The sequence below is a fragment of the Pollicipes pollicipes genome, unplaced genomic scaffold (assembly GCF_011947565.3).
Source record: "Pollicipes pollicipes isolate AB1234 unplaced genomic scaffold, Ppol_2.1 Scaffold_7231;HRSCAF=8579_pilon_pilon_pilon, whole genome shotgun sequence".
NCBI classification, from domain to species: domain Eukaryota; kingdom Metazoa; phylum Arthropoda; class Thecostraca; order Pollicipedomorpha; family Pollicipedidae; genus Pollicipes; species Pollicipes pollicipes.
The window spans coordinates 16,089,290-16,107,041 of NW_023597034.1; the positions used below are offsets into that span (position 1 = coordinate 16,089,290).

The 17,752-nt window shown below is 53.4% G+C and overlaps 1 protein-coding gene and 1 long non-coding RNA gene across 2 annotated transcripts; both read left to right on the forward strand.

The window, feature by feature from the left end:
- The first annotated feature begins 3,831 nt into the window (after nt 1-3,831).
- Nucleotides 3,832-4,740, forward strand: LOC119110671 (uncharacterized). The gene is made up of 2 exons (XR_005095533.1): nt 3,832-3,881; nt 4,187-4,740. It is a non-coding gene; the product is annotated as an uncharacterized LOC119110671 (long non-coding RNA).
- A 1,794-nt stretch (nt 4,741-6,534) lies between these two features.
- LOC119109774 (skin secretory protein xP2) lies at nt 6,535-14,334 on the forward strand. Its single transcript, XM_037233527.1, has 4 exons — nt 6,535-6,592; nt 9,755-9,946; nt 12,646-13,298; nt 14,259-14,334. The coding sequence occupies exons 2-4, from the start codon at nt 9,821-9,823 to the stop codon at nt 14,332-14,334; spliced, it is 855 nt and encodes a 284-aa protein (XP_037089422.1). The 5' UTR covers nt 6,535-6,592; nt 9,755-9,820.
- The last annotated feature ends 3,418 nt before the right edge of the window (nt 14,335-17,752 follow it).

Consider the following 17,752-nt stretch of genomic DNA (forward strand, 5'->3'; position numbering starts at 1 on the left):
GGTCTGCCTGAGGTATGCTGTACCCGGTCTGTCTGAGGAGAACTGTACCCGGTCTGCCTGAGGTATGCTGTACCCGGTCTGCCGGAGGTATGCTGTACCCGGTCTGTCTGAGGAGTGCTGTACCCGGTCTGCCTGAGGTGTGCTGTACGCGGTCTGCCTAAGGTATGCTGTACCCGGTCTGTCTGAGGAGTGCTGTACCCGGTCTGCCTGAGGTGCTGTACCCGGTCTGCCTGAGGTATGCTGTACCCGGTCTGCCTGGGGTGTGCTGTACCCGGTCTGCCTGAGGTGTGCTGTACCCGGTCTGCCTGAGGTATGCTGTACCCGGTATGCCTGAGGTGTGCTGTACGCGGTCTGCCTGAGGTGTGCTGTACCCGGTCTGCCTGAGGTATGCTGTACCCGGTCTGTCTGAGGAGTGCTGTACCCGGTCTGCCCGCAGTGAAGCAGCTGGCCGTCAGCCTGCCGAGGAGACAGGTCTGGTGCAGGAGCTGCAGACGACGCTGGAGGCAGAGCACCAGACCAAGCTGACGCTGACTGAGCGGCTGAGCGAGACGCGCACGGCCAGCGCGCGCTCGAGACGGAGCTGACTTTACAGGGGCGGCGCGCGGTGCCGACGAGCGGCCCGACAACCCGGTCACGCGGACACCCGGCTGCGCGAGTTCGCCGCCGCCAAGACGGCTACCCAGCAGCTCGTGGAGCGCGAGCAAAGATAATGCAGGCAAGTGGGGGGCCTACAGAGGGCGCTGATTGCACCAGTTGGCAACGGAGATAATAAACACAAAGGCATGTGCTAAAGTCATCAGAGTGACGTAAGCATATGCATAATATCTTGTTCCGTACCCAGTGCGATCTGCACCATTCTGCTTGACATTCTTCACTACTGTTTTCGGAGCTTTGGCTGCTCCTTAAACACATTTCGATAATACTCTTTTCTTCGTCTTCATTCACGTCGAACGTCGTACCTCTACCGATGTAAGCCGACTGTTTTTGTGTCGATCGCAGAGCTGATCCGCACAACCGACGCCGGCTGCAAGGACCTTGGCGGTGTGATGACGTGCCTAGCCAAGCTGGACGGGGCCGGCGACCAGATTGTCGAGCTGTGTGCCGACCCGGGCAACCAGAGCGCCGTCAAGCGGCTGGCGGAGGAACTGCTGGCAGAGCAACAGCGCTGTCGCACATGCTGGCTTGTCTGGAGTGCGAGCGCGGCCGCGCGGGTCAGCTGTCGCAAGAGCTGCCAGGGCGCGCCCAGGCCCAGGCCGACGGCAGACATCAGAGCAGCTGGGACAGCGTGTCTCCGAGCTGAGCAGCGCTCAGAGAAGCTCAGGAAACAGGTACGCCGCTCCCACCACACCGATTTCTGGGCATTCAGACCACCTCGATAATACCTGCCGGGCTTACTTCTTTTTGGCATGTTTAAGTATTAATGAGACCGTGGCGAGATATCTCCTGGTCTGACATATCTCTTTTGATTCCACTCATAGAAGACCTTTTTGTTCGATGAAACCCGCGTTTTTTTTGGCCCCCAAGTAAGTCACTTCCGACGTCCACACTTTTATTCATCCTCTCTCCACACACACACAACTCACACACACACATCAGTTCATCAGCTGCAAAATGCCCTCTGACTCCTTGCGGCCGTGCAGACAGAGCGGCGTGCGCTGAGGCGCAGGAGCGGGCACGACCGACCAGGCGCCGCGGAGGCCCAAGTGAATCGGCCTGCTGCAGGAGTTGCGGCAGGTGCAGGGGCCCGCCAGAAGGCAGAATATACGTGCAGAAGCCGGCGGCTGAGCTCAGCCAGCTGACGGCAGACTTGCGCTCTCGTGGCCGCCGACGCTCTCACCACGGTCAGCCGCGCGAGCACGCCGCCTTCCTCGGGCGGACACCTGCGGGCCAGGGAGGAGACGCCTGGCGCGATCGCATGAGGGATCGGATGGGGCAATAGATACGGGTGCACTTGGGTTCAAAGAAGAGCCGCCATACATGGGTTTATTAGGATTGGTGCTTAGCTCGTGGGAAGAAAACTGAACTGTTGTCACTCTAAGTTCACATTTGCGATTGTAAAGTGCCGCAGTAAGCATCTCAGATGATAGAACTGTTCAGTACTGCGATGGCAGATGATAGAACTGTACCATCTGCGACCGCCGTTTTTTTCATGCATCGTCATAACTAACATCCTACAGCAGACGAGATTTCATCACCTAAATGACATTCAGTGGCGTGTGTTCGACGTCCGGCTCGGCACGTGACTCTGGGCGCTCTGTGACGCAGGTCGCCGCCATCGTGGACACGAACGTGGACGCCGAGCGGATCCGGACCCGGATCATTCAGCTGGGTACCGAGCTGGCTGGCCGGGACGTGTCACCTCCCTCCGCTCCTGCCCCCGCCGCCGCTCCCGCCATCGCTCCCCCCGCCCCTGCCGCGCCGGCCCCGGTTGCCGCCATCGCCGCTCCGGCCCCGGTTGCGCCCGCCCCCCAGCCTCCTGCGCCGTCGGCGGGTGACGAGGAGGCCCGCGCCCGCTGGCAGGCGCAGCTGGAGTCGGAGCGCGCCCAGTGGGGGCAGGAGCGCTCGCTGCTGGAGGCGCACATCGCGCAGCTGGATGCCGAGCTAGAGCGGCTGCGACTCTCGGAGCGGCCGGCCGTGCTGCCACTGCAGGGCGCCGGGGACGATGGTCGCGTCCAGGAGGCGCACAGCCGCTACCTGCGCGCCGAGAGCTACCGACGCGCACTCTGCTGGCAGAAGCGTTACCTCATGATCCTGCTAGGCGGCTACCAGGAGACAGAGACGATGACGCTGGAGAAGATGGTCCAGTTGACGGGCGGCTGCTTCCTGCCCGACTACCGCCGCCTATTGCAGCCCATCCGCAAATTCCGCGCCGCCGTCTATGCCGTGGTTGGCATTGCTCCGCATTGCAGTACATGGTCAACAGATGGCGCTCAGGTCTGTGTGCAGCCGCGGCAGCTTGTACGACAATGAATGGGTGATAGTTCTCCTACGACTGTGAGACATGTATCGAATGAACTGTCGTGAGCATTGCCATATTAATTGGCATCGGAACGTTAGATTACAAGATACTGTTTTATGCTGACTGAATTGTCAGCATTTTTGGTGAGTTTAGATAGCGACCTGTTCCTACATTTGGATTTAACGTTGCCCTGGCACATGTAGTTCAGCGTTCGTGCGTAGTCTCAATGTTTCCTGTTCGCTCAGGGCAGCGCGTGGCGGGTGGAGGGAGGCGAAGCCAGCCCAAGCCCCAGGCTCGCGGTCGACCCATGCCTGGTCCCTCTAAACAACGCTCAACCAGTCGCTCAACGAGCCGCAACCAGCCACCCCGTCAAAACCCAAGGCCACGCCGGCAGCGCGCAGTCCACCGTCGAGGAAAAAGTCCTCGAAGGCCGTCCTGACCAGAACGCGCCGAGCCGGAAGCAGCCGTCACCAACACGAGAGCGGCCGTCACCAACACGGGAGCGGCCCGAGGGCCGTTGAGGAGCCTCTCGGTGCCAGCGGCAGCGGCAGCCGGAGCCCTACCGCCGTCCTGGGAGAGGACGTCCACGTCGAGTTTAACGTGGAGGACGAGGTGACGCCCGCGCGGCCAGAGCAGCGTCGATACCGACGCGCTGCTGGACGAGGGCATTGACGAGGACACGGCAGAGGAGGACGACGAGACACTGGGCAGCGTTAGCCGTAGCAGCGCAGTCCTGCTACAGGAGGGCGACTGCTGTGAGGACTCACTGACGCCCACGCTGCCCCTCTCGATTACGTCACTTTCCTCCTCGGACTCGGACTGCACCAAGTTCTTCACAGACTACGGCAACCATGGCTGCCCGACATGGAGATGAGTGTGGCACCACTGGCTCCATGCCTAACTTGATTGGATTTGACGTGAGGTGAGCGCATTAAAGGCGCAGATATGAACATTATCCTTTTATCCAAGGTCGGTTGGCGTAATGTGCCTTTATCTTAGTTAAGCATAATTTTGGCTCTATGGTGCTATCCCTTTCCTCTATGGGAAATCCTTTAACGTAATTTTTGTACAGAATATTGAGAACAGACGTGCAAAAGTGCACTAAAGCAAACACCGACCTATAGGAGTGTAAATGCGTTTCAGGAACACCATTGGCTGCCACTGAAATATTTTTTTCTTTACGGTCTTCACGATCTTTTTGTGCTCATACAGACTGTTCGATTTCAGGAGCGTAGCGACCCTGAGTGATGTGGAGTCGGAGGAGTTGGAACACTATCTGGCGCAGTTTGACTCTTTGCTGACATGCCAAGGCTACTCGTCCCAGCTCTCGAGCTCGACCGCCACGTCACACACCCCGAGAAACAACCGATGACTCACTCGGCTGCCAGTCGCAGAGGAGAGTCCAAATTCTCCCGGCAGCGGATGTTGGTCGATCTCTATCATTTCTATACTTTTTACATGCGATTCGGAAAACTTTGTCTTACGTGTGTCCAGCTGTGCGCGAAAAATGTTCGTCAGAATTGGCTGCGCAGGCGTTTGTCGTGGAGCTTTAGTCTTACGTCTCATCCTATGGTTCAATGTTCGGCGTTATACATCGCACGGATCGCAAAAGTTCAATGAATAACATTACGTAATCTACGTCAGCGTACTACTAAATGGACTAAATGGTCGGCTTTTGAAAACAAGACCGCAGCTTATAAACACTTACCAGAGCTGTGTTGGAAATTTTTCACGAGCGTGCAATACAAAGGAGACATAACGCCAGGCCAGTGGAGCTGATACACAGAGCGTTTTTAATCTGCGTCCGGCCGAGGGCCTGAGACAACCGTGTCCGGCCGGGGGTCTGAGACAACCGTGTCCGGCCGGGGGTCTGAGACAACCGTGCCCGGCCGGGGGTCTGAGACAACCGTGCGCTGCCGGGGGTCTGAGACAACCGTGTCCGGCCGGGGGTAGGGGGTGGGGTGGGGGGGCAGCAGTTGGCATTCCCCTAGGCTCTCCAACTTCCAGTCGTATGAGAAAAAAGATACTGATGGTTTCGCCAAATCACGATAATGCACACAATCTTTTTTGGCTTTAGGTCGTACGTGAGGTCAACAGGTTCCGAAGGGCAAAAAGGACGTTCTGTTATATGCAATTAAAACACATGTAGCACGTTAACACGGATTTGGAGGGCACATAAGTAAAAATTGAGGCCGTTGATGGTCCATTTCGACTATTTCTTTTCCCAAAAGGGTCAGGCCAGGTCAGGTCACTGTTCGAAGTTGGTCTTCTAGTAGCCTTCAGAAGCGATATCTTTCGTTTTTTCACAGAGTGCTTCTCCGAATGCGTTTATATCATTAGATGTAGCTGTAGAACAAAATCATATCCAAGAGACAATACCATCCTAGTCTGACCTAGGGATTAGCGGAGGGCAACTCAGGTCAAATTTATAAGCCATCCAAGTTGACGGATTTAAAGTGCCAACGGGGTCTAAGTGACCAGTGCCATGTGGTCAGAGATAGTGTGTTGTTCATCTATAGGTACTCAATATCGCATAGCCGCTTTATACCCAATAGCATAGCCCATGCGGCGTTTGGTAATGTACACGCATTTGAATGCATATTCATATGCATAATGTATTTTGGGGAATGCGACGTCAGATAGACAAGAAGGGAATTTAACTCTCTGATACAAGAGCAGCCATGAAAAGGTGAGTGGTAGTGATTGGCGTAGTTGAAGCTTGCGTTCCCCAGTAAATTAGCAGCGTTAGAGAAATGACAAAATATAGAAAACAGGAACGAAGCGTCTCGCGCCTCGAACATGAACCTTGCATTACAAGTAGGAGTTCAGTGAAGGGATGGGTCACCCCAGTAGCAAGTAGCAGTGAAGGGTCAATAGAACTTGGGCACAAAAATTGACTGAGGGTTTAAAATGAGAAGGGAAGAAATTTAAATGAGATGGGAGTGGAACGGGGCGCTCAACGTGCGGACGGGATCGATGGTAATACCAGAGGAGGAGCCACACTTAATACATCATTTTAAAGGTAGTGAGTGGTGGTTGGCGGTAAGCCAGAGTTAGTGTGAGGCCTGCGGTAGTTTTGAGCGTTCCTATTTGTAATGTTTTTAGTCGCTTACATTGTTTAATACTTTCGACAGAAATCGTGTGTTTGATTTCGTATCTAACTGTATAGGCATGAGGCAATAACCTTTTCTATACTGCTTCGACATGATGCACTGAACCCAAATCCGGAAGAGCCACTTGATGGACGGATTGTAGAATGAATACAGACATGCATACACATATAGTTAATACATGCATGCCTGCATGCATAGTTCACATGTACACGAAAAAAGAAGGCAAAGTTAAAGGCCTTCCCGTCAGCCCTCACACTGAACGCTCCGTCAGCACGCATGACGTCACGCATTCCAGCTGACAATCGTGCTTACGACACATCGAACAGTACCCAGGGCCAACGACGAAAAGTGGGAACGAGCAGACGCAGAGGGATAGGAAAAAGCATGTAAATATGGTATCATTTCCATGCTACCACATTTTGCGGCCATCACATCTGCGCCATAATTGCCTTCCGTCCGGCTGACGAACACGAGAGGAATTTATGTGAAAAAACTGCTAGGGCCTTGGAAAGACTGCGGGGTTTGTACCATTGCGGGCGGATGTCGAGAGACTATATTGTACGTGGTTGGTGCCGTAAATCAAGCATCTAAATTCAGGTTCACTACATACACTTGGGCGTCATATTTTGGTCGGAGTCTTAATAATTGGCAATAATTTTTTACAGTAGATCATGTAAGATAATTTTGGTTTGACGATGTTAAAAAACACTTCCTTCGAACACCGGACACCTGTCAATCCTGCAGTGTCTATGTACCTGATGGCATCCTACCATTTGAATGTTCTTAAGCTGCACTAGGCTACATTTACAGACTCATGGGTGGCCACGGGTTGTTGCCACCTGTACAGCCAAGGATACATGACTAGATATGTTTAGGGCGAAAGAGACATCCATGCATTTTGGAACATGCACACCACTTATCTGCCAGTCTTGGGCTCAACACATGGTTGCTGTCAATTTAGCACAGAGAGCCAATTTTCCATGTAATGAAAATGTTGCTGAGGTATTTTTAATCAGTAACTCCCAAGCATTTTTCATTATTTGAAAGTTACAAATTCAGCATGATTTGGCTTGGCTTGAGTTAAAGCAAGCATGTGTCAGGTTCAGTATGTTCATATCATCTAGGTGTGTGGCACAGTGGATGCATTTTTGGCAGGCTTGCTGCATATGCCTTGGTGTGATTTTAACTATAGTCTAAATAGATTTCAGTAATTACTCCATATGAGATGTTTGTAATGCCTGACATTATACTAGGCTCATGTCTCATTTTTATCAGGAGGGATTTAACACTGTATAAATAAGGACTATCAACATATGTTGGTGCTTGTTTGAGGTGCTGTAGGGTGAAATGATTTTGTGCAAGTAAAATGGTGCTCCCATGTGCAAGCAACTAATGTGAATATGCATGTACTCATGACCAGTGTGAATGCCAATTCATGTTAGACATAAACACACATTTTGTAATACATGAGAATCCTTATATGTATGGCATGATATTTGGCATGATGTTGAAACCTAATTCTATACTACCACAGGTTAAATTCATTTAATCTTTAAAGCTGTCAGAGCTCAAGCACATTGTAGCAAAGAAAATCTCTTGCCAAGGCATGCCATGGTTTGTTGAATTACCTGGATCTAGGGATCAACCTGGTGCATCCACAATAACACAAACTGTGTGATCTGTTTTCCATGCTAACTTGTGTGCTTCCCATTATCCTAGTTATGCCTGATTCCCTTCAGGAGAATTAGCTCTGATGCTTACCCACAACATAGGTATTCAAGGGGAATGTTCCGCATCTGAAGAATTTTAGGCAAACATCATATTGGGCGCCGAATGACCACCGCAGTTGGGCACAGTAAACTCCAATAAACAACAAAAAAAGCAACCATCATATATTGTGAAACAAGCTAACTTATAACTGTAAGCATACTTTATAGGGGAAAACACTGCTCTGGAAAATGCTATTGCTCTGTTTAGTAAACGTGCTTCTCAATACAGTGCTATTTAATTTCAAGATCATACCTTGCATTACTTGATAGCATTGATTGCATTAGCATTGAGCATTGATTGATAGCCAATAGAGAGTTGTATCTGGAAGTCATGCTCAGAAACATGAATTATGAATGAACCAATGATCATATTTGTCTTGGTCTTTATTGCTACATTGCCAAAAGATGGGATTTGAATAACATTATCATTGTCTCACAGATGCTCAGGTGACTTTTACATAGTCCTCACAAAATTGTTTACACATGGTTGCAGGCATGTAGCTTCCAAGTTAAGGGGTTTGCTAGGTCTTAAAAAGGACGGGGCTGCAAACTGTGCCAAATGATCTTCAAGTTAGCTATTTCAGTTCAAAAGCCCATGCAAGTGTTGAACACTCACTGTAAGTTCAGCCAAGACCCCAAGGTACTTAGCTCAGATTTATAACCCAGCCCAGCTCTGACACAGCATGTAATCCATTGTTTGAAGTGATTCTGATGAAGTCTGTGTGTAAGACATTTAGGAGATAACCTTTTCAAGGTCATAATGATCTGATGTGAATTGCTGAGCAACATGTGTAATATGCTATTTTTATTTTAGATGTTTTCTAGGTCATAAAAGTAAAAGTGTTCAAAAAGTTGGAAATATGGTGTTACTTGCTATGGAGCCTTCATTTTTTTTGTGAGGCAATTAATATCATGCATGCAATAATGATTGGTTCTTGGTAGCAATTGTTTTTCTTTGATTTTATATATTTATTTATGACAATACCATGTGCATAACTGCCCAATCTTTGTAATTATTTTAGGTCTTCAAGTAACAGTCCCTGCTTTTACTTTTTCCAGATCCAAAATTAGTTTTCCAAAATTGGTTTTCCAAAATTAGATCCAAAATCGGTTTTCACCAATTTTGAAACCAACTTAATACAATGCATTAAAATAAGACAAATATTTATCAAAAATGCCATTACATTATTCTCATATGTTCCACATACATTTTCTTACACAGAGCGGTCAATACAAAACAGAAGATAACAGTATTTCTTAGAAAGCAGTACCCTGTTGAATAAACCACCATTATGAAATCTCATGAACATTCTCATCTCATGAACATGAACATGAGTACATTCATGAAATCTCATGAACTATGAAATCTCTTTCAGGCTGCTACAAACAGGTTTCAACTGTGACATAGAGTGCCACATTCCAATTATTTAAGGGGTATGGTCTACCTATGGTCTGCTTTTGCATATATAAACAGTTATGTACTGAGGCCCTCTTTGTGCTGTCATACAACTATCATGTGACTTCTATTCTCTAACATGATGGGAGAATGTTGTTGATTGCACATTCATATGTGAACTTTGGCTCAAAAGTTGAATGATGCGTTGTGAAATATTGATGTTTGTGTTTTCCTGTGGTGAGCATTTGTCTATCCTGGGGAATTGTGGGCCTTAATGTGGCATGTACCACACGTGTTTAGCAAGTATAAAATGGGAACACTATAAATTATCAACAAGCCTAGTACCTTTGGCAGAACATATTTACATGTTTGTTGGAAACATTGATAAGTTTTTCAAGTAGGCAAGGTGAGGTAGGTGGTTTTTTGTCAGTTTGGGGTTATTTTAAAGATGGTGTTGTAATTACATCGCACCTTTTATTGGAAATTGCTATTGTAACTTTCCCCTTCTATTCCGCAGCGCTTCTGTTCGGCACTGGCCGGAGCACGGCTGCTGTGCTCCTGATTGTGCCTGAATGACCTCTGAATGGGGCTGCATGAAAGCTGGTGCGAAGTCAATGCTATGACTGCAGCTTCTCATGACAGTTTGGCTGTAGGAATGTTCATGTCAAGTGAAACCTTGGCTTCTAGCAACTCCAAAGCCTGCATGGAGGTGAGTGCTATTATCAGAGACTTTTTGAGTCACAACTTGCTGTTAGACCATGGTAAATGTCCACAACATGAATTATAGAATGATTTCAAGCAATATGAAATGCAACCTAATAAGGTAATAAATGCAAAAATTTTTCAGGCTCAATATGTGTCTTGCAAGTCATTTCATAATTGCTTTTATAATACTTGTGGTAATGACCAGCAAATCTGCTAGATTCTCCATGTTTGAGTTTCCCTTCAAGACATTGTTATGATTGCCATGTGTGGGGGGGAGGGGAGCAACCAGCTATGATTACAGTGATAGCCTCTGTCTATGCCCATAATGACTGCCCCTAGCTAATTTGGGAATTGAACACCTATAACACAGGCGGTCACGGCAGGAGGCGGCCCTCAGATGCGACTCCCGGCAGGAATCCCGCTGTTTTGTTAGTCCTGGTGCTGGACAGACACGCGCCTGCTTCCTGCATCCCAATGTTGGTCCCTGGTCCTCACTTTCTTCTGGAAACGAGATTTTGGATCTTTGTTTTCGACTTTTTCTTTTTTAACCCTTCCTCCTGGTTCCTGAATCCTATTGGTTGTTTGGCAAGCACTGCATCCTGGTTCGCGGTCTTCATTGGCTCTTTTGCAAATAAATATATAAGTTCCTGTATCCCACTAGTTCCTTCACAAACACCACAACCTAGTTCATGGTGCCATGATCAGGGGAAGTCGTCCAAGATTGAGGGTCCCGGAGACACGTAAGTTGTTGAGTGCATTTGCGAGGGACGTCATGCACATGGATAAGACAGAAGTGAGGAATAAGGCTATTACTACTATCTTACCTATTCTCATAGACACAATGGAGTCGTTTTTCATTCACTGCCGTAAGCCTAGTGCTCCACGTTGCCCAATGTGTATGTGTGTGCGTGGGTGTGCGTTGGTATGGCGGGGTCCGGAGCCGTCCCCGCCCCAAGTATTGCGATAGTTCCTACGCCTTTGCCTGGTTTCCACCGGCTTTCCACAAACACCAAACGCTTTTTCGGGGTCCGTGCCAGTTTCTTTAAAAAAACATCAGACCATAGTTCTTGGTTCCCAGCAGTAAGGAAATGTTCCACATTTAGAGATGTTTAAGCAAGAATCATGTGTGATGAAATAAGCTTACTTATAACCATTGTTATAGTTTGAACTGGAAAGGACTGCTGTAGACAAAATAATTTCTGTACTTAGTAAATATGCTCCTTAATTCGTCATTGTTTCGTTGCGCCATGGTACCTTGCACGACATTTATTGATATCCAATTGACGGCCGTTATATCTGAAAATCGGGCTCACAAAAACAAAATATGAACGACTTGACAATGATAATTTTTGGCCTTGATCGCCGCATGGCTAATTGAGTGACAGGATTTGAATGACGTTATTGTTGCGTTGTGGCTGACCGTAAAATAATCTGCACGGAATAGTCTGCGTATCTTCGCGGGCATGTGCCTCAGAAATTGGAAGGAGTTTAGGTGTTAAGCAGGGCAGGGCTGTGAACTGCACGGCATGATCGTCAAGATAGCTATTTAAGTTCAGAGTCCTGCGCAAGCACGTACGGTGACACGCCCTTTAACCCCTGTCTGCTTTTTTCGATTCCACTTTTACCCCTGTCGATTTATATGCGTTGTGGTCTTTGTCCTTGCCTTTTTCCAATTCGAATACTATCCTCGTCGACTTTAATCCCTGTCTGTTGTGCGTCGTTTTACTGTTTTCATTCAACCTTTTCAATGTTTCATTATTCGGCCGGCAGAGATGTCGACATTTTTTTCATGCTATTACACCCCTGGCTTGGGGCTCACTGCCTGTTTCCTTCCCCTTGCTCATTGCATCGGCCCAATCAGCATCGAGCTGGACGGCGGTCAACCCATCATCTAAGCGTCAGAGGTGTGGCAAACGGGCCGGGCGGGTGAGATATCTGGTTCGGGCGATTCCACGGCGGATCATACGAAAGTTACTGCAGTTTATTGTTTTGAAAAGGTGAGTTTGGCCGTGGGTGCCCAGGTTTCCTTGTTTCAGTACGTTTGGCAGACTTTCAAAACATGTCGATGAGGGTTTTGTTCGCCTTGTAGAATATGGACATCCTATGTCACGATGTACTAGTAAAGGTCGCGAAGGTGCTAGGCCTACCCCTCGCGGCGAACTGTGTATCTGTTTGGTATGCTCTTGGCGAAAACCTATATACCGATGTCGAAGAAGCACTCATGCAGGGATATAAATATGATCTATCCCACGTCTCTCCCCGTGCGGAGGAGCTGGGCTGGAAGCTGCTGAATATAGTTGAGCACAGGCGCACCACGTCAGTGCGCCATGTACATCGGTTACGCCGCAATCACCGGTGGATCTTCCCGTATTTTTTAGGAGACCGGTGTCATTCCATATGTGTGAATTTCAACTTGGAGGCTGTTGGCATTAACTTTGGGACTGAACTGGAGGATAGAGCAGGCTTATTCTGGTATTTTTGAAGTGAGCGTGGTTAATTTTTTAAGGTGTTTAATTATATTTTTATAGCCCGTCATATAACTATTAACTGACAGTCATGTTTAGTTGCGGTTTGGATAGCAGCTGCCAGTTGTCGTGTGTGCAGTGCTGTCACTGGTTACGTTCCCGATGTACATCCGATGTGGCCAGTGTGACTCAACTGCTCCGGCTGTGATGAGGTCCACTTTGTGCCTTTTTTTCACAGCTGGCGCTGGACGGCGCGGGAAGCGCGGAGGACGCGATCGGCTCGGAGGAGCTGGCCTCCGAGGCACGCGCGCGGCGCAAGCGGCGCCACACCTGCCCGGGGCCCGAGTCGCCGCCGCTGGAGAACGGCTGGAATGGTGCGCTGTGGCGGCGCGGCCGGTACTCGCCACCGCCGCGGCCCAACAGCCTGGACGCGTCGCTCGAGCCACCCGACGCCCGCCCGGCGCCGCTGCAGACCAACGGCGACGGTGCGGCGCCCGCTGCGCCAGAGGAAAAGCACGCCGGCCCCGAGCCGGCCGAAGCAGAAGGCGCTGAGAGCTCTCCAGAGCCGACGTCGGACAAAGGCGCGGCCGTCGGCAACGGTGAGCCTTCGCCGGAGCCGCCTTCGCTGGACGGTGAGGCGGACCCGGAGGCGAGTGGCGGTGCGTCAGGTCCCGCCTCGCCACCGGGGCTGACGGCCGAACCGGACGCCGGCATGGCGCCGCTCGGCGACAAGAAAAGGCGGCTGAACGAGGCGCAGAAGCTGCACCTCAACTCTGAGTGTCATAAGACTGAGATCCTGGCGAGCAAGCTACGCCACACACCGTGTCGGCTGAGCGGCGCCGCGGCCGCCGCGCAGCCGCCGCTTCTCCTCCCGAACGGCGACGAGCCAGGGCCGCCGGCCAAGCGACGACGCCGACAGGCCGAGCGGCCGCGGCCGCGCGCTGCCGAGCCGGCCGGTGCGCGCCGCCGCTCTACAGAGTCGCCGGCGGACGGTAGCGAGAGCGACGGCCCGCCGCACCTGGAGCCGGAGGTACCGCCGCCGCCAGCGGCGGCGGCGGCTGCGGCGGCGGCGGCGGCGGCGGCGGTGGCGGCGGCGCGCGTCCGCGGTCGGCCGCGGCGCGGGACGCCGGCGCCCGAGCTGCGGGCGGCGGCGCCCGACGCCGCCGCTGTGACATTCACATTTGAGGCACCGCCGGCCGGGGAGGAGTGGTTTCGGACGTTTGTGCGCCAGGAGGCGGGTGACTTTGTGCTAGAGGACTTAACGGACGTGGAGGCCGGCGGCGGTGTGCTGCTGCCTTACCAGATGCCGACCGAGGAGCTGTTCCCTGCTGAGCTGGTGCCGGGTGGCGGACGGCCGCGGCCGTTACGATCGGCCACCCTGCCCGACCGCCTATTACCGCCGCTGCCGCCGTGCATTATCCCACTAGGCAACGTGCCGCCGCGTCGTCCCGGCCGGCCGCCGCCACTGCCGCCGGCCGGCGAGAGTCCCGAGGAGCTGCAGCGCGCGTTGGACTGTCTGGGCGCGGCCGATGAGCCGCAGCGGCTGCGGCGTCGCTCGGGCGCCGAGCTGGCGACCGCCGAGCCGCCGGCAGAGCTGGCGGCCGCGCTGAACGGCTGGCCGGCCGACGCACCGGTCTCGGCGCTGGCCGCCCTGCTGTCGGTCGACGACGGCGACGCGGCCGACGAGAGCGCGCCCAGCCGGCCGCCGTCGTCGGCCGACGAGGCGAGCAGCGTCAGCACTGACTCGGCGTCGGTCGGCAGCGGCAGCGGCGGCGGCGGCGGCCGCCGTCGGCCGGCGCGTCGGCGCAAGAACCGCACCGGCTGGCCGCGCGCCCGCGTCCGCAAGCCGAGTCTGCTGAAGACGGCCGTCAATCGGGCGGCGGCGGCGGCTGAGACGGACCGCGACAGCTCGGTCGGCCCCAGTTAGCACCGCTCGCTCATCAGTCACCCAGCCCTGCCGGGGTTGTATTTATTAGGCGACCTGCGGATCAAATCCGGTATGCCTTATTCCGTGTTTGCGGCCCGCCCGGCGCGTGTCGTCTAGATGTGTTCTCAGGAAGTCGGACCGTCTCACGTTTCTCGATGTGTTGCGTACAAAGAAGGGGCAGTGGGCGGTCCCGGACAGAGGGTTCAGAGAGATGGTCCCGGACAGAGGGTTCAGAGAGATGGTCCCGGACAGAGGGTTCAGAGAGATGGTCCCGGACAGAGGGTCCTGCTGAGATTTTTTCGCGTGACTCGCGGTTTCATGTGTTGTCGCCTGAAGTGTGCACAGGTCAATCGTGTCTAAGTTTCGTGTCAAACACGTCCGGGAAAGCAAGTGATATTTCACCTGTTCTTAACTGCATGTGCATTGGCACATAAGCGACACAGTATTTCAAGTTCAAAGTGTGTTTTATTCCATGACCGTTTTGGATGAAGGATCGGCCACTCCGCAATGGCAAGAAGTGGTCAGGGCGTGCGCGGCTTGAGTATGCTCACGACGTTCGCTTTTGTCGCACGGCGCCGTGGATTCACGCATACCTGGTTAGTCTTGATTGCATCGGCCGTTCTTTTTTTAAATATAGCTGCTAGAAGAAATCTAGCAACAGGAGCAACTAGCACGCGACATGTGTCTTCAGCGCGGAGTTGTGAAGTGACGCTGCTCCTCTGTGGCTGAGACGGCACAGGAATCAATCCAAACTTAGCGGATCAGCACGCCCCGCCCAGATATCCGCATACGGCGAGTCTATAGCCCATGTGTTCCGTGTACCATTCTTTTGTAATGTGTGAGTGTTTTCATAAGAAATTGTGACAGTGCAGAGCGATCATTCGTATATTACAATATGCTTGTTTTGGCGCGTTGTGTGCATGAAGCGCTGGTGTCTGTGGGTGGATGATATCACCGTATTTCACAGGCTGAGACCCGTTCATATCATTAAAAACTGACAGAAAAAGAGGTCCAGCCCTTACGGTATCGTTTCCGAAAAAGAGGAAGCCCAGCCTCTGGCTGCCATCGCTGAAAACCCAATGGCATCGTTGCGGGCAACATTGCGTCAGTGGACTATGGGATCTTGGCCTTCGGACATTGACGGTTACGGCGGATCAGACGGGATACGGCGCGCGCCATGCTACGCGGCCGGCCAATTCACTAACCACAGCGCCTATCGGCCCGGTCAGCCCTGGCACACGCACAAACACCGCCCCTGGGGCGCAGTGCGTGGCGTCACAGAGACTACGTCATACGCGTAAAAGGCGTGGGACCTGTGCACACCGTTTTGACGCATTTGCCCGTGGCCCGGTCGGAAGCAGGCTGACGGGCACTGGCCCCTGAAGAACGCGCCTCCAACGACTGCCAGTCTGTCGGGGACCGACGACTGCGACGCGCTTCACCAGAAGCTGGGCATCGGTGACCGATATGTCAGCTCGATCAGTGATCGTTGCCGAGTTTATCGTCTTGTGAGTATTGTTGGATCGCAAGGTCGTTCCCTTTTGAGTTGACCGCTCGCAGCAACACCCGCTCTGTATCCCACACCTTGTTCACGAGGGCTGGCGGGCGGTGGGGTTTCACCAGCTGATATCTTCAAAGCGACGCTCACGACGCGGCTATTTGACAACGGAAATACACCATCAGCCACGCTGCTGGAACGCCGCTGTCAGTACCGCGCCACACACTCCGATGGGGTGTTTGACCCGTCCGTCTGTGTTCTTACGCGACTGTCAGCACCGCGCCACACACTCCGACGGGCCTTCAGTCCGTCCATCTGTGCTCGCAGTCCAGTTCACAGGTGGCACAGTCGGCCAGGTATAATACTTTTATTTGTCCAGTTATAAACGGGCCGTGGAGCGGTGGCGCCCAGCTCGGCCTTCCGCGGGTGAGCAACACAAAAGGTCCCGCTGGCCGCACGCCGACACGGAGACGCCCGGGCCGTCGCCGTCCGACGCACGGTGGTGGCGCGCCGCAGCACAATGAGGTAGCAATGAGGTCTGGCGGGCGGGCTCCGTGGGGACGCGTCCGGCTGGCGAGGTGGAGGAGGTGGGGCGCCGGCGGCCGGCCGGGGCGGCGCGGCGGCCGGCCGCCGGACCGCACGTTTGTACTCTGTCACGCACTGACGGCCGCGGTCGGCCGACGCGAGCGCCGAAGAAACGCACACCATGTATAGAGGAGGAAGCGGGGCGGCGCCGACGAGGCCTCCACCGGCCTGTGGGCGGGCGGCGCCGACTCGGTAGCCGCCACGCCGCGGCGGGACGGCCCCACCGGCGTGCCAGAGGAACCACACGCAAGCGGCTAGTTACGGATACACAGGTTTGTACAGACGTTCTACGGTACAGTTTAGTGGGTACAGCCGGTCGGTGTACGGGCGGCCGGGGATACGCGCAAAGATATCGCTATCTTGGCCGGCAATGCGGTCTGGGCGTTTCTCATCTTTCGCACATCATCGTCTCAGTTGGGGGGTCTGTCAGTCAGTTCTTGCTTCTCAACGTGCCCAAGGCCCATGGATCAGGTTCGGTGGCCACGTCGTCTTCAGCGCGTCGACCACGCCGCTGCCGCCTCGATTTCATCCAGGATGGAAACGAGATCCGATGGGTGGGCTCCGGCGGCGGCGGCGGCCGCCGCGTGGCCGCCGCCGGTGCGGGTGTGACCGAGCCGCTGGTCGTCTACAAGGACCAGGGCGACGGGCCAGCCGTGTACGGGTGGGCGTGTCCACCAGGCATCCGATGCCTTGCGTCTTCGGCTCCACCCGGCAGTTCTCCTCTCCTGCCTTCGTGCGACCACCACGCTTGGCAGCGCGGATGGGTCTAGCCGCCGTCCCGGCCGCCGCCTGGCCCAAAACACCAGCCGGCTGGCCTTTTGCAGACAACAAGCCAACTCGTCTGGCGGCTCGCGCGCAAAACTGAAGGATACCTTCGCTAGCACATACAAAAATAAGCTATGCACGCACGAGTCGGAGAAGACCCCGGCTTTTCACCGGGCCACTCTCCCCTCAGTTTGGCGCTCTCGCGTCTTCGGCTCTTCGCGCCCTTCTTGCACACACGCTGTTCGCCATCTGCGTGCCCGCCTACATTCAAACTCGCTGCCTTGTGAATCGCTTCAGTCGGTCACTCAAGTCTTTCTCTTGTGTACACTTGATCCAATCTCCCTACCTCCATCACCCCCTCTCTATCTCTCTTTCGCTCTTCCGCTCACTCACGCTCTTCCTCTCTCGCTCCATCCCTTTATCCGTTTCCCTCGCTACCCCCTCGTACCTCCTCCAATTCAGTTTGTGTCCATCTGAATCCGTCAGCGCGGGTAGCCGCCGCGCCGTCAGTCTCGTTGGCGGCCGGCCGGCAGCGCCGCGCCCTGGCCGCCGGCCGCCTCGGCGCTGGTC